Source organism: Centruroides sculpturatus, unplaced genomic scaffold, assembly GCF_000671375.1.
Source record: "Centruroides sculpturatus isolate CEXI.00-Female unplaced genomic scaffold, Cexi_2.0 scaffold368, whole genome shotgun sequence".
NCBI lineage: Eukaryota > Metazoa > Arthropoda > Arachnida > Scorpiones > Buthidae > Centruroides > Centruroides sculpturatus.
Window position 1 is genome coordinate 625690 of NW_019385149.1, and position 26872 is coordinate 652561.

The 26872-nt window shown below is 30.2% G+C and overlaps 1 protein-coding gene across 7 annotated transcripts in view; it reads left to right on the forward strand.

Moving 5' to 3' along the window:
* LOC111635468 (B-box type zinc finger protein ncl-1-like) overlaps positions 1–25918 on the forward strand; it is a 115550-nt gene extending 89632 nt beyond the window's left edge. For all 7 annotated transcript variants that reach the window (XM_023380434.1, XM_023380437.1, XM_023380433.1 and 4 more), the window contains one exon: positions 20565–25918. In XM_023380434.1, the coding sequence (XP_023236202.1) occupies positions 20574–22892 (2319 nt within the window). In that variant the 5' untranslated portion in view covers positions 20565–20573 and the 3' untranslated portion in view covers positions 22893–25918. The remainder of the gene's footprint in view (positions 1–20564) is intronic.
* The last annotated feature ends 954 nt before the right edge of the window (positions 25919–26872 follow it).

The window sequence follows — 26872 nt, forward strand, 5'->3', positions numbered from 1 at the left end:
ATTATGTACGAAAAAATATATTAATTTATCCCATGTTGAAATTTTTCTTCGTTGCGTGTCGCTTCGCGTTGAATTTTCGTCGATGTTAAGCCTAACAAAGACTATTGTATCGTTAAAAATTATTTTTTTATTTTGTACAAACAAAATAAATATATTGAAAAATATAAAAATAATAAAAAAATTATACTTCAGATGTTAATTTAGTATCAAAAACATAAAATATTTGAGTAGCCCAAGACATAGCCAAAGATTGAAGCGCCACAGCACAGGCAAAAATTTAAATTTGCCGACTGGAATTCTTTCAGATGATTGACTTTCGGAAAATTGACGCTCTACTGTATATATAAATGGGGAATATCGCACTTCTGACAATCGCTGCCAGTGTGTGGGCTAAATTTGGAGAATCCGTGCTTCTCGCATGGACAACTGTATGTGGCCGGCTCACACGTCGTAAAACCATCCAATTTATTCGTGTACGCACCAGACGGAAAAACAAAAAATATTGTGTATCCACAAACACTTCAATAAATAAATAGAATTGAAACGACACGTTGAAATGTTTTCCCGATGAAAATTAATAATAATAAGTTTCAATAAAAATGATAAAATGTAAATTTAATTTTATCATAACGAGTTTGCTTGAATTTCGTTTCTTCTGAGATCGCAGCAATGCGCGACGGGTAAGCTAGTTCCCTATAAATTTGGCAAATTTTTTTAATTTTGAAGAAAAAAAATTGGTGCTTTTATTTGTTCCTTATTGGCATTTGTTGAAAATGTTGAGCAGTTTGCTATATTTGGCCATATTTAGATGATTTCTTGGTTGCCATGACAATCAGTTTGATGATCAAATTTTGTAACATGAAAAAAGAGACTATTTTTGTTTTGTTGTTGTGAATCTGAGTCATGTTTTAACTTATTTCTGAACCTACATCAGCCTTTGAGTGTAAATTGTATATAAATTTTTATTTTTGTCTGCTGCATGGACATTGTCTTTTTTTCAAGTCTATGGTGGGTTCAGCCAGATACACAGTGAGATGGCTGAATAGTGAGGGATAGGGCCTGACATATCCAGCCAGAATGGACCACTCTTCTAGAAATTCTTAGGTTTAATGACCTATCTGGACTCAATTTTGAGTCATTCAGAGTGGTAGGCTGATGGCATATCCGTACTTTTGTGTGACTGTTCCCACTAGATGACCATGTGTATAAAATCACTGAACACTGAACTAACTGGTTATGGGTTTGCTTTTCACCAATGGACTTGCATGTGGAGTTTTCAGGTTTTCTTCACATGTCTAATATCAAAATAAGGCCAGTTTACCATAGATCTTCCCAGTAGGCATCTCCTTTGGCAGATCACCCATATGCTGCATTGCCATATTCCATTAAATTAATCATGTAACTATTAGTTTTTCTCAAAGTATGATACAATGATTTAAAAGTGGCTCTCTTAAATCTGAAGCAAGATTAAGTGATTGTGTTCATCTTTAAAAAGTTAATACTGTACAGTACCTGAAGAAAAATCAGTAAGTTGATAAAATTATTCACTCAACATACACATTTTGCTTGATACATCTCAGAATAGGCACACAATGCCTGCAAACATAGGTTAATTTCTATAATTTCAGGACAAAAACTCTCTCACTCTGTATCTTGGACATTTCTGTAAACTAGACACAATCTTATTGAACCAAAGGTGTCCTGCATAGATGTTTTACTATTAGAGATGTGTATGTATGTATATATATGTGTGTGAGATTCTGAATGCCCCTCTCTTAATTTATTGTTTCAGTTTAAACTTTTAGTTAATTTACAGGCAATAATTTTTGATTTTGATGGAAAAAGTTATTTTCCAAAAATAAAGGAAACTGTAAATACAGTAATACCTCGACTTACGCTACCCCGACTTACACGAACCCGGAGTTACGCGATTTTCAAATCTCGTCGATTTGTCTTTTGTTTGAGCGCCACACAACTCTTGATTACTCACTCCCCCCACATTATTGTTCAGCTTACATGTTTGGACATGTCGTGCTGAATCGATATATAGCTCCAGTTTATTTTGTGTTATTTACTTCTGTGTTTGTTATATCTACGGAGACTTGAGAGACTCTATGCAGTGATTTTTTATAACCGTGAATGAATCAAAAGACGAGATAAGATTAATGAGAACATTTATTAGCTTACATACATCCGACTTGGATTTTACACAAATTGGGAAATTATACCCCGACTTACGCGAATTCGACTTACGCGGTTATCGCTCGGTCCCACCTATCGCGTAACTTCAGGGTATTACTGTACTTCCTCTTCGACAGAAGTTGAACATCCTTTTCTTTTTCCCTTATCTTCTAAATTTTGAGTCACAATATGAACAGTCATTCTCCTCTGTAATTCCCCACTCATCCTGATCACATGGGAAAATACAACATTCCAATTGGAGACAGTACTCGAAAAAGGGGATTCCTTCGTATTGTTAAAGGAGTGCACCACAACTTCTATGAGAAGAAAGACGTATTCCATGCCGTTTCCCCATAGCCAACGCCCAAAGTTTAGAAAGGTTTCATCTCCATGTTACTGAATTAAAAAACTGCTCCATAAAGTGTTGCCTTCAAATTTCCAAAGAAAATAAGTAAGGACCTGACAAGAGCCTGAATTGTTAAAGAACTTTATCATCGATATGAATAGAAAAGAATACAACGAAACCCAAAGTTTGTGAGGTAGTATGATCATATAAATATTGTAATCTCTCTCTCTCTCTCTCAATAGAAAGTTTAACATGTTGAAATTCTGACTTGTATATTTTTATTCCGTTTTTATTAAACAATCTTTATTTGTTATTTAAAGAAGGTCTCATTATTGACTGAATCAAAAGAGTTCCCTCCTATCAAATTTAATGCAACCTCTTAGTAAAAATAATTAGAAGTAATTGCGTGATAGTCCGCAAAAGTGACTATCTGGTGTCAGCATCTTGACATGGATCTGAATTTCACAATTTGGATCCCTTTTAAACCCTCTTAAGGCCATCCACCAACTTAGAGATTGGATCTCCTCAATCTGTGCCGATTTAGTGGTATTCAGTAGTAGTACACCCGGCTAATCTCATATATATACATACATCTCCAACAGTAAAACCTATATTTTTATATATACATTTTAATATTAAATGTATATATGTATATATAGAAACAGGATGGAAAACCTAGGATGGAAATGTTTTTACAAAACATTTATCAAATAAAATGGTAAATTTCTTGAATTATTTGCAGATTTATAGATTCTCACAAAAGCATTTTTAGCAAGTTGGGAATTAACAGTATATGTGAACTTAAGGCATAAAAAGTTATAATCATTTTATTTATAAATGTAACAAATGCTTAAAATTAACGTATTTAACTGCCATCGTATTTATTTAGTAAATCTGAAAATTTTTCTATAGTATATAAAATGATATAATCAACTTTTATTATTTTTTTGATCATTTTTGTGTAAATGATGCCAAATGAAATAAGAAGTAAGCATTAGTTTTGAATATAAATGAAATGGTATTGCTAGTAATTATGGTAAATTTATGAAAGTCACACATTACTGTTAATTCAAGAGTTCTATTTTTTGAATTAATACTAAACTTCTAAAAAATGAACAATTTCAAGAATGAATAATTAAAAAAATAGTGGCTTATTTCATTTATATTCATCTCAAATATTATTTATCTTATAATCTTTTGTGCCTTTTTAATTTTATTGTAGAAGAATGAAAAAGAATTTCAAAACACTGAATAATTAATTCTTTCTTGAAAAGAAATAGATTAACTTTTTTTTTTCTTTAAAAAAGTATTTTATTTTCTTGTCTTAATTATTGTTATTCTTTTATACTTTTTATTATTATTCTTGTTTGGATTTTTTTTCATAGCGACATTAGCATGTTTTTTTAAAAGCATTTTAAGCTTATTTTTACAATTTGTAGTTTTATATGATTGTAGTACTTTATATATAAATATGATGAATTTATATTTTGAAATTAATAATTATAAAAAATTATTTGCACAGTTCTTTGCATCTTTATTTAAATTCAACAAAAATATTACTTTTTGATAGGCAATGGAATATTTTAGTTATAGTTTTACATGTAATTTGAATACTGGAAGATATATAGTTTCAAATGTTCTGTTCTTTTGAGTGCCTTTGTTATTTGATTAAGAAATAATTTTATGAAGGATGAACATCAAAATAAATTATGATTTAAGCAGTTTTTTCTAATATCTATTAAACTAGATTTTTCTTAATAAATTTTGTATATATAGTTTACATATTCAGTCAATTCAGNAACATCATTTTCTTATATATCCCCAAACATTATTTTGAGATAATAAACTTCTAATTCATTAAATGGATAATAAAAATATCAAAATTCACACTTTACTCCATAATAAAATTATTAATTGACTTTGCCTTTATCATATGGAAATAGAATTATAAAATCAACAAACCTTGTTCGAACATCCAATTTACATCTATTTACAATACAAGACAGTTCAAATAAAATAGGAAACCATCCTCGAACCCAAACCCGATCTTCTTCAGGTACAGTTTGATCCTCTATATTATGTTCTCTAAACATCTATGTAATATATTAAAACATAACATTCCTTAATAATTAGACAATTATTTTATATATTTTTAAAATACCAAAACTTAAAATTATTATTTACCATAATAAAAAATTTAATAACTAAAGATTACACAGAAAACTTTTGCTTATTAACAACTAACTTCAGTTGAATCCAAATTTTTCAACTTAATTTTAATATTATCAGCATCATGATTAAATGGCTGGACAGCTGAGTGGTTAGGGTGGCTACCTCCTGCTCTAAGAGAGTCAGGATCAAATCCAGATGGATTGAAAACCCCCAGGAATTTTTCAGGGGTGGTCGTTGTTGGGTCATATCCCTCATCACCCAACTGCCCCATTGTGTACCTGGATGAACCCATAATTGGCTTGCTAAAAAAAGACCCTCTTAGTACCCAAAGGAAAAAACAAGTTTTTAAAAAAACATCAAAATTATAATAATTTATATATTTTTTAAAATTTATTATACCAGATTAGATGATTGATTAACCCCTTCTCAGTCACTGTCACATTCCATTGTTAGCTTGTGCCATGAATATTGTTTTTTAATGTTAAATACTGTTTCACAAATACATTTTAAATAAATTAACATTAATTTTTTTAGATATCACAGCAATAAAATAAAGCAACATCAGAATTTTCTTGATATCTAATTACTTCATATAATAATTTCTTTTCTTGTATTTTAGAGCTTTTCCTCTTCTAAAGGAAAACTTTTCCTTTTTTCCACTATCACTCCCTTTCTTTAGTTTATTCTCTTTAAGTGTATCTTTTCAATTTAGATTTATTGTTCCCTATCAGTTTTGTAATTTGCAGAATATGACAATGTTGAAGAAGAATAGTAATTGTCTGTTGTAAGACAACCTTTTCCTAATAATGATTTCATCAAGGTAAGAACAATTTGCAAACCTATCAGAAAATTCTTAAAATTTGAATCAAACGGTGTTTCTCTTCCAATATAAATGGTTGATGACAAGACATAACCACTTTTGGACTTGCATAATGTGAATAGTTTTATGTCAAAAATCTAGCTTGCTCCTTCACATGAAAGGAGGCTCTCATCAATTATCACATCTTTATATAAAAAGTTATTGCTGATTGACTAAGTTCATTTAGTCTTGAGAAAACAAGCTATGTTTTATTGAGTTTAAATTAGGATGGATATATACATCAAAAATATCATCATCAGAAAAATGCAAAAATCTTTTCAGAATATGATACCTTCTATATGACAAAATTTGTTAAAAAAATAGAATGATCATGACTTGATTTTTTGACCTGTACCATTCTTCAATTGGTTTTTTAACTATTTCTTGCAAAATCTGAATGGATAAAAAAAAATCTGATTTCACTAGATTTTGTTGGATACTATTTGTTACTTCTTTAATTTTAGCAGTCTCAGAACAAATGCACTGCTATGCATATTTATTAGTTTTCTTCGCAATCATTTCTACCATAGAATCATCAAAAATATTGAAGTATATCATCTGTACTAAAAGTAACAAGAATTCCAGGAGTTTTGGCGAAGCTAAAGGAAGGAAAAGCATTACTTACTGTTTTTTCTTGAACCCATCAACTAGCAGCATCAATATCACAGTCATCACATGATTCTGACAATTTGCTGCCACTAATATCAGTAGATAATTCTTCACCTGATTCAATGCCTGATTCAGATAAGTAAAATTCACTTTCTGCGGAATTGTTGAAACTATCAATATCATCGATATCCATCAAAAATTTATAAAATTATACCTTCTTGAAAACTCTTAACTTGTTTGAAAAAAATTATACGAAACAAGTTACAAAGATGCTTTCAGATTCCAAAAATGAGACTATTATACCACCAAAAAGGGCTAAATAATTTCTTTAACTTACTGCAATCTATTGAAGAAATAGTGAAATAAACATACAACAATGAATACATCAGACATTAAAATAAAAACATTTTACATACCAAATGTATGCCATATGTTAATGCCACAAAAATAATCATTGCACATGGACAAATAGGATGTGACAGTGACTGAGAAGTAACATTTAACCCCTTCTTAGTCACTGTCACATCCTGTTGTTACTTGTGGCACAAATATTGTTTTTTAATGTTAAATACTGTTTCACAAATATATTTTAAATAAATTAATATTAACTTTTTTAGATATCACAGCAATAAAATAAAGCAACATCAGAATTTTCTTGAATATTGTTTTTTAATGTTAAATACTGTTTCACAAATATATTTTAAATAAATTAACATTAATTTTTTTAGATATCACANGCTTCTAGTTAAAAGGTCTTTATAAATTTCCTTATATGGTGCTAAGCACTTATGAAGAATAAAGCAAGTATGGAATGAGGGAAAAACATTCGGCAACATCAGAAGCAGAAGCGTCGCGATCTGGCAACATTGAAACAAGTTTCGAGAAGGACCACCTATATTGACAGAAGGCGAGAAGAGAAAATTTACATACTTAAGTACAAATAGTTCACGAAAATAATAATTTTCGTGAACTATTATTAGTTAAGTATGTAAAAATTTATTACATTTCCTCTTGTACGAGGGTTTTACCCAATTCTCGAACTGTGTCAGAGTGAATCCGTGCTATAGAAGTGACGTGTTATACGGGGGTTACCTGTATTTGTGTTCTGGGATTACAAATCAATGAATTATTTAGAAAAGAACAGTTTTTTTAAAAAGTATAAATAGGTTTTTATAAAATAAAATGTTTAACTTAAAAGCTAATATTTGTAAAAATAAATTAGTTATTTAATGATGTCTTGTATAAGTATTGTTATAGATGGTTTTAGGCTTTCTCTTATTAATCCATATTTATTTTAATTATTTTGATATTATAGGATATGAAATTTATATGAACTTAATATAATGAAAATATTTTTTTTGCAGAAATAAGTTTAAATAAATACTTTACAAGCCATTAGTTTTTTTAATCTTTAAATTATAAACAGTTTGTTTTTAATGTAATGAACAAAATACAATATGGTGTTTATTGCAAAATTTAAATAAATTTTCATTGTGTTTTGAATCATATAGTGGCCAACAATTATTCCTGCTCTATTTTAATTTAAATCCTTTTAATGATTTGTTCATAAACTCTGTTTTGTTGAAGAAATTAATGCATCTGTATTCATGAATTTCTTTATGTTAATATAGTAATTTATAATTTGCATTATATGAATGTTTGAGGAATTGCTTATTTGAATTTTTTAATAATTCAAATAGTTTTATATTATTGAGGTAGACAAGTTACACTTTGTAGAGTTTGTCACAATGAATTTTGTAAATCTTATTTAAATATTTCAAATTTTAGTTAATTGCATGTAAAAAAAATTGCTTTTTTACTCCTGGTGAGATGTTTAATGAATTACAAAAAATGATAAAATAAGTGAAAAAATTTACTATGAAACCTGAATGAAAATATATGATTCTTTCATCATAATAGACTGTAACTAGCTACACTTGAACTGAATTTTTTTTAATTATGGTTACACTATGGTAAAGAAATTTCTTTTAATTATGTAAATTTCTAGAGTGCAGCAATAAAGTGGTATTGTCAGGGTCCTCACTAGACCTAAAATATTCAAAGTCCTTTTGACTTGTGGATGATAGGAATGTAAGTAAGTACAAAGAATTAAAGCCAACTTCAAAACATTTATTTCCTTATAGTCATTGATTTTTCATATAATTAAATAGCCTAAATATTTATGATTTGAGTTTGAGATTGATTGCTTACAACAATGCAAATTTTAATTCAAAGTATAATAGATGTGAATGTTACAAGATAAATTTTCTTTCATACATTAAAAATATTTTAATAGCTTTTCATTTGGAAACTGAAAAATTGATAGCCGTATTAGGTGATTGCAACCAAGGTTTTTAGATAAGGTAAAGTGCTCTTTCAATGCAGTTTCATTAAGAGCACTTTATCCAATTCTCTGTGCTAAATGATCTCATGTGAAGCATTGTTCAGTGGTAAAACTAGGACACAGGCATGATGCAGTTACAGGTAGCCCTCGGTTTATGCCAATTCACAATAACGCCGCTGCGCAATTTACTGTTTTGCCATGTAATTCTCCGATTTCCCTTATGCTAGACTGATTTTCGTTTCAGTGTTGACGTATTTACTGATCTGCGACGGTGTACATTCATTAAAACAAAGATTTTTATTGAATATATTTATTTTTTCTGTTTAATATTGTTAGGTATGTATACATTTACATTAAATTAATATTAAAATACTAAATGTTTAGATACCCACGTATGTTTAGGTATACAAGAATAAAAGAGGGTTATTATGTCAGATAAAAGAAGTGCACCAGAATTATCTAAACATATTAAGAAGGCATTGCAATCTATCTCCCTAGAAACAAAAATAAAAGTTATTTGATGAATGGAAAATGGACAAACACGCCCTAATGTCTGTAGATCTTTAAACTTACCTCCATTGACTGTTACTACCATTATGAAAAATGCAGATAAAATTAAACATACTGCTCAACAGTCATACTGCTCAACAGTAAATGTAAAACATGTGAGTTATAGTAGAGATAAAATTTTTGAAAAAAATGGAAAAATTGTTATCGTTATAGGTGGATGATGCAAATCAAAAAAACATTTCCTTGACTCAAGCTGCTATAACTGAAAAAGCAAAATCAAGTTTTAATAATCTTAAGGAGACAGATGGAGGCAAAGAAACTTTTTTGGGAAGCAAGGGTTGGTTTATAAGATTTAAATCCAGAAGTAACTGTCATAGTGTAAAATTATGTGGTGAGGCAGCAAGTGCAGATGTTGTGGCGGTAGCTGCTTTTCCTAAGGAATTTCAGAGTTATTTAGAACAAGGCAACTATTCTCCAGACCTAATCTTTAGCGTTGATGAAACTGGGCTTTATTGGAAAAAGTTATCAGCACAAACATTTATTTCTTGTGAAGAACATCCCACTCCAGGTTTTAAAGTTGTGAAAGATAGATTAATTCTTTTGTTGGGAGCCAATGTTTCAGGAACTTTGCAACTTAAACCAATGTTAGTGTATCATTCACAGACATCATGTGCTTTAAAGGATCTAAATAAAGAGATGTTAACAGTTTATTAGAAATGGAACAAAAACGCTTGAGTCACACAAGATGTTTTCACAGATTGGTACACAAGTTATTTTTGCCCTACTGTGCTTTGCTTTTGTGAAGAAAATGAATTACCAGCCAAGGCACTTCCCTTGGACAATGCTCCAGGACATCCTCAAAACCTTGATGAAATAAGAACACCATTGGATATCAAGATTGTTTACATGCTTCCCAATACAATATCTCTTTTGCAACCAATGGATCAGGAGATTATTGCAAGTTTATTATCTCTCTAATACATTCATGGAAATGATGAGAGTTTTAGACACTTCAGACAAAACAGTTAAAGACTATTGGCAGTCTTTCAATATTTTGAAAGGCATTAAAAACATCAAGTCAGCTTGGGATGAAGTTTCAGCAAAATGCTTAAATGGAGTTTGGCATAAACTTCTGCCAGCATTCATGCATGATTTTGAAGAAGTAGCACATCAGGAGAATTTAATTGAAGACATTACCAGACTTGTGCATAATGTGGGATTGGAAGATGTGACAGAACTTTTAGAAGCCCATGATCAGCCACTCTCAAATGAAGACTTAGAAGAATTATACAAAGAATTAGTGAAGGAAGAAAACAAAGAAGAAACTCCAAGAGTTATGAAAATGGCCAATCTAAAGTGTATCCTTTCAACTATGGAAAGTTTGAAGGATGAACTTTGTGAGTTAGACAATGATTGGGAGCAAAGTGCAAATGTAAAAAGGAGCATCATCGCATCCATTCGACCATATTCCAAANATATTAATTGTAAAAGTCTTAACTATTTTCTGTTTTTATGTTATTTTTCTATATCAATTTAACAAAAATTCTGTCCCTAAATGTTATTTGTTATAGGTTTTTGTTTGTGTTGAATACCTTTTATTACTTCATACCATAAAATAAAAACAATTGACAGAATTAAAAGACTAACGTAAAGTAGTACAGTCTGAGCAACCCGGGATGGCACTCTCCTTAGTTCATTATTGGACTACTTTACTAATCATTTGCAGGTAGCATGATTCAGCTAGCAACCAGTTGATGTACCTTAGGGGTAGAGGGGTTTAAACTATGCTGACCAGTCATATGATGCACCTTTATCCCTGCCAATGATCAGTAAACTAGCCCATTGTCTAAGGTGAATGCCTTTGAGTTGATCAGACTGTGCACTTAACTACTAAAAACCTAATTAACAATAATTATCACATTCAGATAATTAAACTATTTGTTAGAAAATTCTAAGTACAGTAACCCAAAAGTCATTCAAATGATTTTCTTAAAAAATTCACAAAACCTTTATCATATGGACCACTCAAAAAATAGGTCAATTTCTAATTTTTCATGTAATCTAGCAACAAGGGGGTGTTTGGCTGTTACTGAGGATAGTGAGATTGGTCATTCACTTTTGTTATAGGGATTATTTGTAAATTGGAAGTGACTATACTTATGGCATTGGAAAATGCTGTTCATCAAAGTTGACTCTCAAGCAAAATTTTTTTAGTTATTTCTAGGAAATCTGTGAGTAAACATGGATTTTGGATTATCCAAGCAATAACTAAAAGTGTAGATTTGCATATTCTATTACCAGCATATTAAAAAAATCTCATTTCCAAGTCATTTATACAAATACTTTTAACAAGAATGCACTATTTAATAAATAATGCTTAGAATGTAACATATTAGTGAAATTAACTTTTTTTATAATTATTTCTTTATTAACATTATGAAACTTTTTTAATATGGATTAATATATTTTGGATGGTAATGATACATTGTTTTTTTATTTATTTATTACATTACATTTAAAATATTTAATAGTCTTAGAAATATGTAAATTTATTTGCTTGAAAACAATTTTGCTGGGTTAAAAATTATTTTTGATTAATCTTCAGTCAATCATTACTATTAATCAGTTTTTTAAACATTTAATTTATAAGATTCACTTATATTACAAGTATAATTTGTATTCTGATTTAAATACACATTCAAATTTAATTTTTGAAATAATCTGTCTGTGTCAGTGCATTCTTAATCTTTACAGAAAATTGCACATGTGTTGCCTTTTCTTCCTGCATTTCTAACCATTTGACATACTTTGACAATATAACCACAATAAAACTAAAATCATAGTTTTGCATGAGTTGTCAACTTCATCTTCCTAATTTTTGCACTTAGTGCTAAATATAACTGTAATTTATTTAAGAAATGTATATTGTAATATGAAATAAAAGCAAAATGTGTGAAATGGGAATTAAGCATGTGCATTTGTCATTGCATAATTTTTCAAATAAGAATTGCACTTCAGTGACATGATTGTTTAGAGGTTAAGAAATATAAGAAATTTTACTATACTCAGGGCCGGATTATCCCACTTTGGGGCCCTAGACATTTTCTTTTTCCGGATCCCCTCCCAGCTCTTTCAATTAATAAATCTTGTTACTATTATTTCTATTAAATTTCATACGGACACTGCAGCTGCTTTATAAAAAATAAAAGCAAAATTATTTAACAATATTTCACAGGATTTAAGAATACAGTAGAGCCTCGATTATCCGACCCAATTGGGGACTGGGGTTGGTCGGATAATTGAAAAGGCGGATAACCGAAAAGTATGAAAAAATCCATTATTAGTGTAGTATATTATTATATCCCATGTAATTAGTATACAGTGGTACCTCAGGATACGAAATTAATCCGTTCCGAAACAGATCGTATCATGAAAATGTCGTAAGGTGGATCATCTTTTCCCATACGATTACATGTAAAACCAAATAATTCGTTCCAACGCGAAAAACATACTCAAATTAAAGCCAAGTAATACATTTAAAAAAAATAACTGTAGTAAGAAAAACAAATGAAAAATGCGAACTAATGTAACGTCATATGGTGAGTTTTTGTTCGTATCGTGGAGCAAAAATATGTTCGAATTTCATGTCGTATCCTGAAAATTTCGTATCCTGGGGCGTTCGTAACCTGAGGTACCACTGTATTAGTTTATTAGTATATCGCTATTAACCTACTTCGCGTTGAATTTTCATCGATGTTAAGCCTAACAAAAATTTTTTTAAATAATAATCATCGCTATTGTATAGTTAAAAATTATAAAATTAAGCCTCGTTTAAATACTGGCTCCCTTTCATGGTTGAATGAGTGTTGCCAGCTAAAACACGAAAAAATTTAACAAAAATAATATTAAAGTAGCCAAGACATAGCCAAATATTGTAGCGCCACATTACTAGCAGACATTTGAAATTTGCCGATTAGACGGTCGGTTAACCGAGATGTCGGTTAATCAGTGGTCGGATAATCGAGGCTCTACTGTACATATAATTAATATTATTCTTATCACTATAAAGAATATTCTAAATTATTGGGAGTTTTACTTTTAATAAGAAGAAACATAAGAATACGAGGGTTGTTCAAAAAGTTCCCGAACTTTATTTATTACAAAAAAAATACTTCACATACAATTTATTTGTCAGGGTTCCCTTCAAAGTAGTCTCCTCCGCAACATATACACTTATTTCAACGGTGTTTCCACTTTTTGAAACATCTTGGAATGCTTTTTCCGGAATGCTCATAAGCTCCTCCGTCGTTTTCTTCTATCTCTGGAATGGTGGCAAATCTTTTTTTATTTGAGCGTGTTTTTTAGTTTGTTGGAGAACAGGAAAAAGTCGTATGGGGCCAGGTCAGGTGAGTAGGGTGGGTGGGGAAGCACAGCAGTCTTGTTTTTGTCCAAAAACTCGTGTTCCGAGGGACAAATGAGCCGGTGCATTGTCGTGGTGAAAAAACCACTTGCCACTCCTCCAAAGTTCAGGCCGTTCTCGCCTGATTTTGTCTCTTAGGCGTTTCATAACACCAGGTAGTACTCCGTGTTGACTGTCCGGCCTGTAGGTAGGTATTCGTGATGCACGACCTCCTTTGCATCGAAAAAACAGTCAACATCATCTTAACATTTGAGCGCACTTGTCGAGCTGTTTTGGGGCGGAGGCTGTTTCACTTACCGTGGAAAGTTTCCATGAAGCATTTTCCAAGTTTCACACAGTATTTTACAGAACAGCGCTGTTCTTCCAAAGAGCTGATTTCCGCGGATCCGAATTTTCGCCAAACCCTGCAAACACCACTTCACATAAACAGCCGTAGCTAATCACCAAAACAAGATATTAACAAACGGGTTGAAGGCAGTTACTCGGGGAGTTTCCGCGAACACAGCGCCTCCAAACCGATTAAAAAAATAACAAACTGGAGGCACACTATTCAAAAAGTTCGGGAACTTTTTGAACAACAAACGTACATTTTCTTTAGATTTTAGAATTCACAATAACCATATAAAAAGCAATATATTTTTGTTTATTTGTTTATTATATACTGTTGTCTAACAGAAAAGTAGACTATCTTATTTACAGATCCTTTCAAAATAGACAGTTTGACCGGGCCCTTCTAAAATCTGGGCCCTAGACATTTGTCTCATTTGTCTATGCGATGATCCAGCCCTGACTATACTGTATATGGTCAATCATTGTTTTGTTACTTATATGTACAGAAAAGTAAAAAAATTTTAATTAAAGTTATGAAATCATAATACAGTAATATCCCGACTTACGCGAACCTGGAGTTACACGATTTTCAAATCTCGTCGATTCCTCTTTTGTTTGAGCGCCACACAACTCTTGATTACTCACTCCCCCCACACTGTTGTTCAGCTTACATGTTTGGACGTGTCACGCGGAATTGACACATAGCTACAATTTATTTTGTGTTATTTATTTCTATTTGTTATATCTACAGAGACTTGAGAGACTCTAGGACTCTGTGGTGATTTCTTGCAACCGTAAACGAATCAAAAGACGAGATAAGATTAACGAGAACATTTATTAGCTTACATACATCTAACTTGGATTTTACACAAATTGCGAAATTATACCCCGACTTACATGGTTATCGCTCAGTCCCACTTATTGCGTAAGTTTGGGGTATCACTGTACATAAACTTTTATAAGTAATAGTTACTATTTTCAGTAAATTTAAAAAAAATTTTGCATTTGAAAATATACTTTCAGTTAATCATTAAATCAAATTCTATAAGGCATTTTCAGTATGTTTTAAGATCTTATAAATGAAACATTTCTTAAACTGGTATGGATGTCAAAACTACAAACATCTCAACCAACAAAAACTATCAAAAACAAAAAATCAATTCATAAAATAACTAGTAAAAATTGGATATTTCATATGTACTTATTTATTTCTAGTTTTATTATATAAATGCAATGTTTTGTTTTTTAATGAGATTGTGTGTGTGAATCTTTGTTATTTGGATAAGCATGGTGTTTGACCATGACATATCCAAATGACAAAGAATATACTAGTGTATAGATTTTGCATGTTTTTTATTTATTAGAAAGTGTTGTTTATATTAATTACTTTAATCTGTATCAATGGCAACTATTCAATCCAATGTGTTTTTGATGGCATTGCTAAAACAATCATTTATTTGAGTATCCTATAATAATTATTTGAAACTAGCTTTAGTAATAATTGATAAGGAAAAGGTTACAATCATCTGTGAAGATGGATTGTTTCTAAAATCTTTAGATTTGATTGATAGATATAAATTTTACAATAAAGCAATTGATCAAGGATGTTACTGGTGTCTTACTATTATTAGTCGTCAGTAAAAAATGCTCATGTGTATTTTAAATGAGTTTTACAACAGAAACACAACTAATAAAAATTTAACTATTAATCAATCATAGCTTTTTTGAAAACCAGTTTAATATTTGCAAATGCTTTCAACTTTTTAAATTCAGTTATCTTCAGGCTACATCATCTCATAACAGTTCATATTTTTAAATTTAAAATCTCATTTTTTCTAATGCATTTGTATTTCAATTTTTAATAAATATCTTTGTGAAGTAAAGTGTGTATGTGGTATGTGTGCTCATATCAGTAATTTATATAAACAAAATAAATCATAATACTGATCAAGTAAAACTATTCCAATGCTAAACTGATTAAAGTGGTCAAAATTTTTATTTGATTAGATATTTATTTTTTTGGGACTTCTGTCCCATCATCTGATCCTTCTAATGTCTGAATCAGAAAATTTTACCAATAATGCCTGTAAATTCTATTATATATACATATATATATCAATTTGCCAATTTTATATATATATAGCTACTATTAATAGTAGTGGTAAAGTAGTCCGGTTTAATCTGGCAATCAGGCTTTGAGATGTTTATATATGTATATAAAATTGAACTGGTTTTTGAGCTGTATTTTATTCATTTTAATTTATATATTATAGAAATTTACAATTGTTTGTCTTTGAATTCAAATTTATTATTGTATAAGATATAATTGGTTGTTTAAAATACATAATTTGCCAAAACACTCATATTTTTTATAGAAATTGCCTGTATGCTTCATGTATTGTATATTTGAGATTTTTCCTTCTTGTAACATGATAAATGGTATGATTAACCCTTTGCAGTACTGTGTCAAGCACTGCTTGATATCAAATTTCTTTCAGCAGGTCCTACGTTGTGCAGTGTTTTCTAACTACCAGTACTGCCATCTGTTGAGCTAGTAATTTTTCATAAATTTGAATAAATATTCATAAATAAACTACTTGTATTTTTTATATATAACCACCATCTATCAAAATTTATCATATTCTATGAGCTTGTTTTATAATATACTTCATATCATCTGCTCAAATTAGGATTATGGTGGCATGCAAAAAAATCAGAGTACAATGGTACCTCAGGATACAAAATTAATCCGTTCCGAAACTGAGATCGTATCATGAAAATGTCGTAAGGTGGATCATCTTTTCCCATACGATTACATGTAAAACCAAATAATTCGTTTCAACGCGAAAAACATACTCAAATTAAAGCCAAGTAATACATTTAAAAAAATAACTGTAGTAAGAAAAACAAATGAAAAATACGAACTAATGTAACGTCGTATGGTGAGTTTTTGTTCGTATCGTGGAGCAAAAATATGTTCGAATTTCATATCGTATCCTGAAAATTTCGTATGCTGGGGCGTTCGTAACCTGAGGTACCACTGTAATTGGGACATAAGTTTTCTTGAAGATTTTCAAGATTCCAGCATATTATAGAAATTATATATAACAGTTGTATAAAAAAAACATGAAAATATATGCTTGAATATGATATTTGTTGAAATATGAAAGTACAGGTATCCCTGGTATAATATGGTGGTTACATTCCGAAAAAGTACTGTTATGCAAATTCATGCTATATGAAACAAAGTACTAATGCAAAACATGGGTTAGGTCTGAAAAGTTAGTAACGAAAAAGAATAGTATACTTTTGCTAAGAGAAATACGTTTATTAAAGCAATCAATAAACTAAAAATTACAATTAAAAGTACTGTATTATGCAATAATATTAATTTTAGTTAAACAAGGGCATTTTCTTTTTACAAAGTACCATCATCATCTGAGCTTTTTTTGTTGATCTTGGTCAGAAATATGAGCAATATCTTCATTTTTTTTATTTTTATCATAAGTTTTTATGGATGATAAAATGTTATTATTTGAAAATGAAAATGTTATTATTTGAAAATTTGCTCTAGCAGGTTGCAACTGTCCAGTTTGAGTATCAAGCAATATTGTTATTTTTATTTTTGAATTTGTGTTCTAATACTAAATTGTTAAAGTACCAAGATACCACTATATTTCATTCATCATTTTTATGAATGATTGATTACTTACCTACAGTTAAAAAAGTTTAATAGCATTTACCTGTGAATGTTTAAATAAACTTTACTAAATATGAAGATTAAGCTATAAAACCAAAACATTGACAGTCTTAAATGGTAATGTCTGAAAGCAATGTCATCAATACCTAGTTGATAGGAAAGCTAGGACAAGGAAAAAAAATTGTACTACAGTAGAACCTCAAACTCAGCTCTCGATAACCCGGCACTCCGGATAACTCGGCCACACCTTGGCAGGGCAAAAATACCCTTAGATAATTAATTTACATCATAGACAGCTTTATGCCTCAAAGTATTTTTCTGAGGTCTGTCTTATCAGGTTAATTACTGTACACAGTGTATTCATTAATTTTCATTTTCATGTAGTAAAGGCTCTATGCCTTCATAAAGGAAGTACTTTTCCTTTGTTTAAGGGTATTTGGGCAGTTTATTCTCTGTTATATTCTCAAGTAAACAATACATACAAGTACAGTACAGTATTTTCTGAGGAAACACTCATACTTATTTTTTTTAACCCCATTCCCGATAACCCGGCATTTTCACAAACTCGGCCACCCTTCAGTCCACATTAGGCCGAGTTTTTGAGGCTCTACTGTATCAGTTTTCATTAAAGTAAACCTGACTAAAGGCACAGAACAAATTAAAAATTTCAATATTCTAAAATCCATGGGCAAATTTGAGATGACATGTATGCTTGCTTGAATTTTAAAAAATATAGAATAATGGAGTTTGCACTTAAAAATTGTGAAATTTTGTAGGCAATTTCCCAAATTCTCACTGTTAGAGCAAAACCAGAAACCCTGTTGTATGGGAGTTAAATTAATATTTGTGGTTAATATCATTTAGTATGCTACTTTGTGTATAAAATGGCTTAACAAACAATTATTTGTAAAGAAGTTTTATCTAATGAATAAATTGTCCAAGAATCAATCTGAATATTAAAGAATAAAACAAGCTCTCTAGAATTTATAATAAATTTATCAATTTATTTATGGATAGCTAAAAGTAAATGGTTAAAATACAGATATTATAAGTCACTATTTATCAATTAATCAAAACATTTTCTAAGTTTAGGTTGATTCATAGTTTGTGAGAATGGAAAACAGAAGTGAAAATATTAAAATGTGTGAAGTGTTAATTCTTTTTCCTTCTATGTCCTTAATGTTTTGTTTTTTTCTTTTTACGTTGTCTACTTGGACCTTGTTTATAAATAGGATTTATTATACTGGTGTAGTTTCTCATTAGCAAGCAACAAGAAGTCTTAATCAAAAAGTAAAACAGAGCAATTATTTATTGTGGCATTGTCACAATTTTGGGCTGCAATTTTTAATCATATTTTTTAATTTATTTAATTTAAAATATATGCACTCTACCTCAAATTAGTAATGGCTTGCCCCTGTACATCATACTTTTCCTTTAACAGAAATCATGCTGGTCATGTATCTAACATCATTCAAGGGAAAATTTTTTAATTGAAATAACATGACTTCAAGTTTGCATCAGTCAGAAGTTCATATATAGTTAATTGAGGCTTTCTGCTCGTAAGGTTTCCATATCTAGTCTTGTCTTTCATTTATCTAACTATGTTCTTGAGATTAAGGAAAGACAGTGGGCATTTATAGGTCTACAATTTTTTCAAATTGCAGCTCAAATACCTTTTATTTTCATCTTTATTTTATTTTATCTTTTGATTAAGACTTCCTCTCTTTGATAATCAGAAACTACACCAGTATAATAAGTCCTATTTATAAACAAGGTTCAAATAGACAATATAAAAAAAAAGTGTGGAGTGTTGTTCACTAAATCATTATGCACAACACTCCCATTTTTTTTCTGAGAAAATAGAAGTTTTATTTTTCCTGCTAAACATTCCATAATTCTTTACATTGGTAATTAATAAAATTCTTTAAATGCTAGACCTAACAACAAACTAAGAATTGTTAAAAAGTTTTCCGTTAGATATTTAGTTAATACTGCCACTAACCTGAAAGTTGAATGTTATTGTTGACTAGAAATCTTTAGGACCACCCACTCTTAAGCTTTAGTTTCAAAAAATAACCTTTGTGCCATTACATGTTGTCATTTGAAGTAATACCTCAAGATGTGTTACTTCAAAGATCAAACAAAGATGATCTGATTTTCAGTGACCTCTAGTCAACAAATGCACACTTCCAACTTCCAGGTTAGAGAAAGTATTAACTTTTTACATTAGATATCTAATATTTTCTGAAAAGTGATAAATATTTATTGATTGATGTATAAAAATATTTGTGTATTTTGGATAATAACTTAGCCAATAATAAATTCAATATTCAATTAAATATTTTTAAATTTTATACAAAATATTGAAAATATACTTTGAAAAATATTACAAATTATAAAAAATCATACTCATATAGAATTTAAAAAGGAAGAATACACTTTTTTTTAAATAAAGTATTTTAAAAAGGCTTTGAGTGCTTTAAAATGCATTACTACTCATTTTAAACAGACTGATGCAAGTTCATACACATTTTTCTTTCGTTGTTTTAAGTAAGAACATGTTGTGTGAAGAGAACAGCAGTGGTGGAACTACAATGGAGCAAAGTAGTTTGGTTGAACAAGGGCTCTGAGCCAACTTTTTGGGTCAAATGATTCTATTTCAGTCAAGGGCTAAGGGCTTTTGAGAGATGAAAGTCCTGTCCTTTGTGGTGGGATGGGATTGGGGTTGGGCCCACATAGAATTTTGAACCATTGTCTGAAGTAAAATTGTTTTACCTGTGGAGAAAAATAAATTTTGTTTTCCATTCTCATAAAATACAAACTGACATTTTAATTCCTTAATTTTGACACTGATAAGTGTTATTTTGTGCATATCAGTGTTAATTGAAAAGTTCCAGTGTATTAATTAACTTTAATTTTGCCTAATTTAATCTATTATTATTGAAATTATCATTTTTAATTTGATTCTTGTTTTTATTACTTATAATATATATTTTTTTACATCTTGTTTAGAAAATAATTTTTCAAATACTTTATTAGATACATATTTGTGCATTATGTATTTGAATCCTAAAAGTTTATTTTTATTTGCAGGCAATCAAAATGTCAAGTTCACCAATCAGCAGTGTCAGGCCGACTTCAATGGCATCTCCCACTCCATCATTACAAGAATCATTACTTTTGGGAGCTTCTCCTCTTAGTTTTATTGGTGATCATAATCAGCCAGAAAGTGATGTTCCAACAAAATGCAATATTTGCCATGAAATTTTTACTCTACCAAAGGTATTACCTTGTTTTCATACATTCTGCCAGCACTGTCTTGAGAAGATACAGGAATCTACAGAGAAAATTAAATGTCCTCAGTGTCAACAAGAGTGCTCACTTCCTGTTCAAGGTGTTGCAGGGTTGTTATCAGATTATGCTGTGAGCAATATTCTGGAAATGGCTGCAATAGAAGGCACATCTCTTTGTTGTACCGGTTGCAAAAGCAAGGAATCAAATGCAGTTGCTAGATGTTTTGACTGTGCCAATTTTCTATGTCCAAATTGTGTGATGGCTCATCAGTTCATGCACTGCTTTGAAGGACATCATGTTTTAACATTGAGTGAACTTCAAAATAAAGATGACTTAAAAGTTGAGAAGCCTGTAGCATGCTTGAGACATAAGAATGAATTGTTGAAATACTTTTGTAAAACATGTAACATTCCAATTTGTAAAGAATGTACAATTCTTGAACATCCAAAAAGTTTGCATGATTATGATAATCTGATTGATGTTAGTCAAAAACAGATTGAACTTATCAGTCAAATGATAGAAGATAGTAAATTGAAGACCAATGATTTGCGTAATGCAGCAAAAACTGTAGAACACTTCTCCAGTCGTCTCCAGATGCAATATCATAAAGCACAAAATGAGGTCAATGAAACATTTCAGTTTTATCGTTCAATGTTAGAAGAAAGGAAACAAGAAACACAAAAAGAATTGGATAATATGTACAATACCAAAATTGTTTCTCTAAGTTTATTGGGCCAAAAAATTCAAGAAATGATAGACAAAATTCATCGGATGTGTGAATTTGTTGATAGAATTACTAAATTTTCCAGTAACACAGAAATATTGGTTTTTAAACAATTGTTAGATTCTACTCTACAACATATCCTTGCTTTTAATCCAGAAGTGAATCTGCAAAGTTTTGATCTCGAATTTGTATCAAATTATCAAGCAATTCAAGTTGGTGTGAGAAATACATTTGGCTATGTTCGCCATAATGCTGAAGTAGCCAGTCATACATCTAAACCACCACCCATTGCTAGACCAAATGGTACAATTGGTTCAGAACGTACTTATCATCAGAATGGTCATATATTTGAATCATCTATATTATCAAAAAGATTTAATTCTGCAAACAGCCTTGGCCCTTTTTCCACAAGTCTGACTGATTTAAGTCCTTATGAAAAATGGTCCAGTGGAACTGGAGATATATTTCAAAATGGAACTACTGAAACATATTCTTTAACTGATCCTCTAATTGATATATCTCCAAAATTTATATCTACAAATATTTATCCTCTTAAATCACAAATAAAAAGGCAGAAAATGATTTATCATTGTAAATTTGGAGAATTTGGAGTTATGGAAGGTCAATTTACAGAACCAAGTGGTGTTGCTGTAAATGCCCAAAATGATATAATTGTTGCTGATACAAATAATCACCGTATCCAAATATTTGATAAAGAAGGACGCTTTAAGTTCCAGTTTGGAGAATGTGGTAAGAGAGATGGTCAGCTTCTTTATCCAAATAGAGTTGCTGTTGTAAAAACATCTGGAGATATAATAGTGACTGAAAGAAGTCCAACTCATCAAATTCAAATATATAATCAGTACGGACAGTTTGTACGTAAATTTGGAGCAAATATACTCCAGCATCCTCGTGGTGTCACTGTTGATATTAAAGGTCGTATTATTGTAGTGGAATGTAAGGTTATGAGGGTAATAATTTTTGATCAGATGGGTAATGTTCTTCAAAAATTTGGATGTTCTAAACATTTAGAATTTCCAAATGGAGTTGTTGTCAATGATAAGCAAGAAATATTCATCAGTGATAATAGAGCTCACTGTGTAAAAGTTTTTAACTATGATGGTTCGTTTCTTAGACAAATTGGAGGAGAAGGATTAACTAATTATCCTATTGGAGTATGCATAAATCAGAATGGAGAAATATTAGTTGCTGATAATCATAACAATTTTAACATTACCATTTTTACTCAGGATGGACAGCTTGTAAATGCTTTAGAAAGTAAAGTAAAGCATGCCCAATGTTTTGATGTTGCTCTTATGGATGATGGATCTGTTGTTCTTGCAAGTAAAGATTACAGATTATATGTGTATTGCTATGTTCAAGTACATGGTATTGGACCCTGAAAAGTATCTTCATAAATGTTTTGGCTGGAAAAAAATTTGTTTGCTGCAATAAAGGCAATAATTGAAAATTTACAACGTTCAATGTCATTGGAATAGAGGTTAGTTTAGTCTTTGGAAGATGTCTGCAGCAGACTAATTTTGCTAATTTCTGTATCTTCTATCCTATAAAATGGTTATCATGGCATTGGAAATTTTGAATGTGAAAGTTAAATCTACTTGTATTCACTTTTGAGAGTAAGATATTGGTTTTTATAAGTAAGAATGTAAAATGTGACAGACAAGTCAGAGGTCCTGTGCTGCAGCCAGTATTGTAGGTAGATTTTACCTGTTGAAAAAGTTGAGATCACTAGCCTTGATAACTGTTATTTCACTCAATACACTATCATTTAATATTTAAACCTATTGAACAAGTTTTTTGAGTGATTAATCAATATTTACAGAAAGAAGAATTTTCCTAACTTTCCCTAGTCAATTACAGTTACAGTTACAAGCTTCCACTAAACTGAAGAGATTACTTTTGTGTAAAGTTAATAGATTTGTTTTTAATGTGAACTGACTTTTTTAATAGCATGCCAAAGATGCATAAATACCAACTGCTGTGATCATTAAACCATGGGGCCACTTGTTAACAATAGTTGTTGAATGTCTAGCCAGCATAAATGTCCTGCCTTAAATGCTTGGAGTGCAGCAAACTATGCCTTTAGACCTGTACTGTCAGGTCTGTTCTTCCAGTACATCGTGCAGGCATTTCCCTGTACATAAAACTTCCAATTTTAAGTTTAGAAAAGTATTGGTGCCAATTTTTTGTTAATAATTTAGCTTTGTGTTATTTATTTCACTGTTTCTATCTGTGAAAATGAGAGTTTAATCCAGTTGAATCATAATATGTTAGGAGCAATCATGCCACTAGTCTATTTCATTTCTTATATTGGTTATTATAAGTTATATTCTTCTGCAAATAATATGTTGATATACATTGTTCAGTTTAATTTACAAATTGGCTAAAAAATTATATGCCTTTATGATGAATATCTATTTCAAACAATGAAGAAATTTCAGGATCTTCCTGTGTACAAAATAAAAACACAAGGTAGATTGAGTTATTATATCTTAAAATATGCATTAATATAGTTCTTAAAACTTGCTAATGTTTTAAGTTTGTGATGAGAATTTAAATAGAAATTCTTGCAGAAGTGGCAATAAGCACACATTATTCGTCTGCAATAATGTCTTAATTGGCACTCATTTAATACCATTCATTTGGATTGGGAGATGCCATGCTCAAACCATTTGCAGACATTTTGGAATTCTATAATTTTAAACTAATGTTTAAAAATATGCTTGAAAGATCTGAGCGCAGTCACATTGTCTTAGACAAATTGATTTTATTTCTATTATATTTGTAATCTGATTTGCACAACTAGTTCAATTTTATGCAATCATTCCTCGGCTTTGAGTAATCTTTGTTAAATATTTGATACTTTCTATTGTTAGATATGTTTTGTGATCAATGTTGTTTTTTTGATTGCAATGATCTTTACTTATTTAATGAATATTTGAATTTATTTTACTGTAACTGTTAAATTTTTTTTATCATGCTTGTAAAAATTAACCATCCATCATTATGAAATATCCAGTCTTAGCGGCAACAGTACTTCAACGTACAATGGATATTTAATATTTAACGTCCATTTATTTCTGAAATAGAAGTATAAAAGTTTGCAATTTGAATTGGTATCTTTTGGATGTGAACTTTCAGGAGAGTATATTTATTATACTTCTGAAGGAAAATAATAAGTTAACTATAATGTAGTGCTCAAATTGCTGCAGAACAAGAATTCTTCTTCACATAATGGCAAGCTATTTTCTGATATTAGTTTGTATTAGTGTTTTTACATGTATGTTGGTGGTTACCAATAATCTACAGTTATAACAGTTTTGAACATTAATGGCAGATGTCTTCAACAGACAGCAGTTGTTATACAAATTGAGCACAAATGAAACTGTTGTTTTTGTTCTTTAGTCAGTTATTATTTAATGGGTGGGATTGGGAGAATGTGCCAAGAAGTTTTTACATACTTAATATATCAGGGAAATGAATGTTTATAGGGTTTATAGTTTGGAGTTTGTTTTATGGGGGGGAATGAATTTCTTAATGTGATATCCATCTACCTGCTGTCATATAAATAACTCTGCCATTAATCTTCAGTTTGTAAAACATTTTTAATCCGCTGAAAAATTGGCAGTGACCAGTTTACAGCATTTATTCAATATTGCAGAACTTTAAAAGAACAGAAATGTGGTTTACAATATTTATAATGTTCCAGTTCAAGTTTTTTTGTTAGTGTTGATTATTTTTGTTGAACTCTGCCAACAGATTGTGAAGTTGTGACTTTGGAGATCTACTATTCACATTGTATTACCAAACATATCTGAACATGTAGATTAGAATATAGTATATGTAATAGAAATGGCTTGTGCTATTATAGTGTGAAATGTAAATGTAGTTGTCTTACAGGTTTTCTCCACTATGCAATGTTTATTCCTTCTATTTTTTCTCAACGGCTGTCTCCCCTCATTCTCCCTTTTTCACTTTCCCAAAAAGAGATGTATTTTGGCATGGTGAAATTTTTTATAAACCATGTTGAAAACTAAAATCTGTTATTACTTCCATGTTGGTCAATATTTTTATGCTATAGTCCAATCTTTGTGGAGGAAAACCTGTTGAAATTGTAGTTTTTGTGAGACAAGGTGGCCTTGTCCCATATGTTATTCCATATAGTGAGGCTTCAAGTGCCCCATCTCATTTATACAAAAATTGTGTAAAAAAAAAGATAAAGTTACATGCACAAAGCCATCTGATTGAGTGACCTGTTTGTGAGATGCTGTTAGGATCACATTCCAATAGAATAAAAATTGCTTATTCTGCAGTATTAATTGGTTTGAGTATACTTTATAGAAAGGATCTTGTGTAGATCATAACTGTATTGCCATTGGTAGCCCAAATCATGGCAGCTCTGCATTTACAATCATTCTATCCTCATAGCTCAAAGCCAGTTGAAGGTGCTTTGTTGTAGTAATTTAAAATGAAAGCCTTTCTCTGGTGCTGTAAGAGAAATTCAGTAACAAGTTTGTGGTGTGTTATAATGTAGGGGTGTGCTTAGTTGAGGAGTGAAATTGCCATCTTTTACTCTATGAAATCATTGGGATGCACTGCATATGTAATTTGTGTATCTTGTAGTTTGACTGTCTAGCATGCAAATCCCTTGGAGTAACTCAGTGCAGTGGCAATCAAAATTTGAATCATATACTGTAAACATCATGATTTAAGTTATCACTCTGAAGATTGAACAACTATTATCATAAATGTCAATTCATGTTACACAGTTGCCTTTTTTGCTACTGCACTGCAGTTTCCATGGTAATACTGTTAGTATACTCTTTGAAAATTCTTTATTCCCTTATTAAATCCACAAAATGTCCATAATGTCACTTGTTTTCTATCCCACCTTTTTAAACGGGCGTAGTTAGGATCTATATTAATCCTTAACTGAAAGGTCACACAATATGAAGTCAGATTTTTCCTACAAAAATAAAAAATAAATAAAAAAAATAAATTATTATTCCTGAATAAGTCACTATTGGTTTATCGTTTTAATTTATAACACGACATATTTGTGGTGAAGTTTTGTCTTTCATGTTTGTTACTTGACTGTAATACTGCATTCAATAAAGTATTTTTGTTTGCAGACAGTTTTCTAGTGATTTAATTCATTAAGATATTCATACGGTTGCCTTAATAAAATGTTGTTTAAAATGTTTAATAATTTATTTTTAATGTTTTTAGGTGGAAACATTTTAATTTAAAATCATGACGATTAGAGAAAATATAATCTAAAGAATTTTAAAATTTGTTTTAATTTTCGGTATATTTAATTCCTTAATTTATAACAATTCTATTAACATTTGTTAAAAGCGTT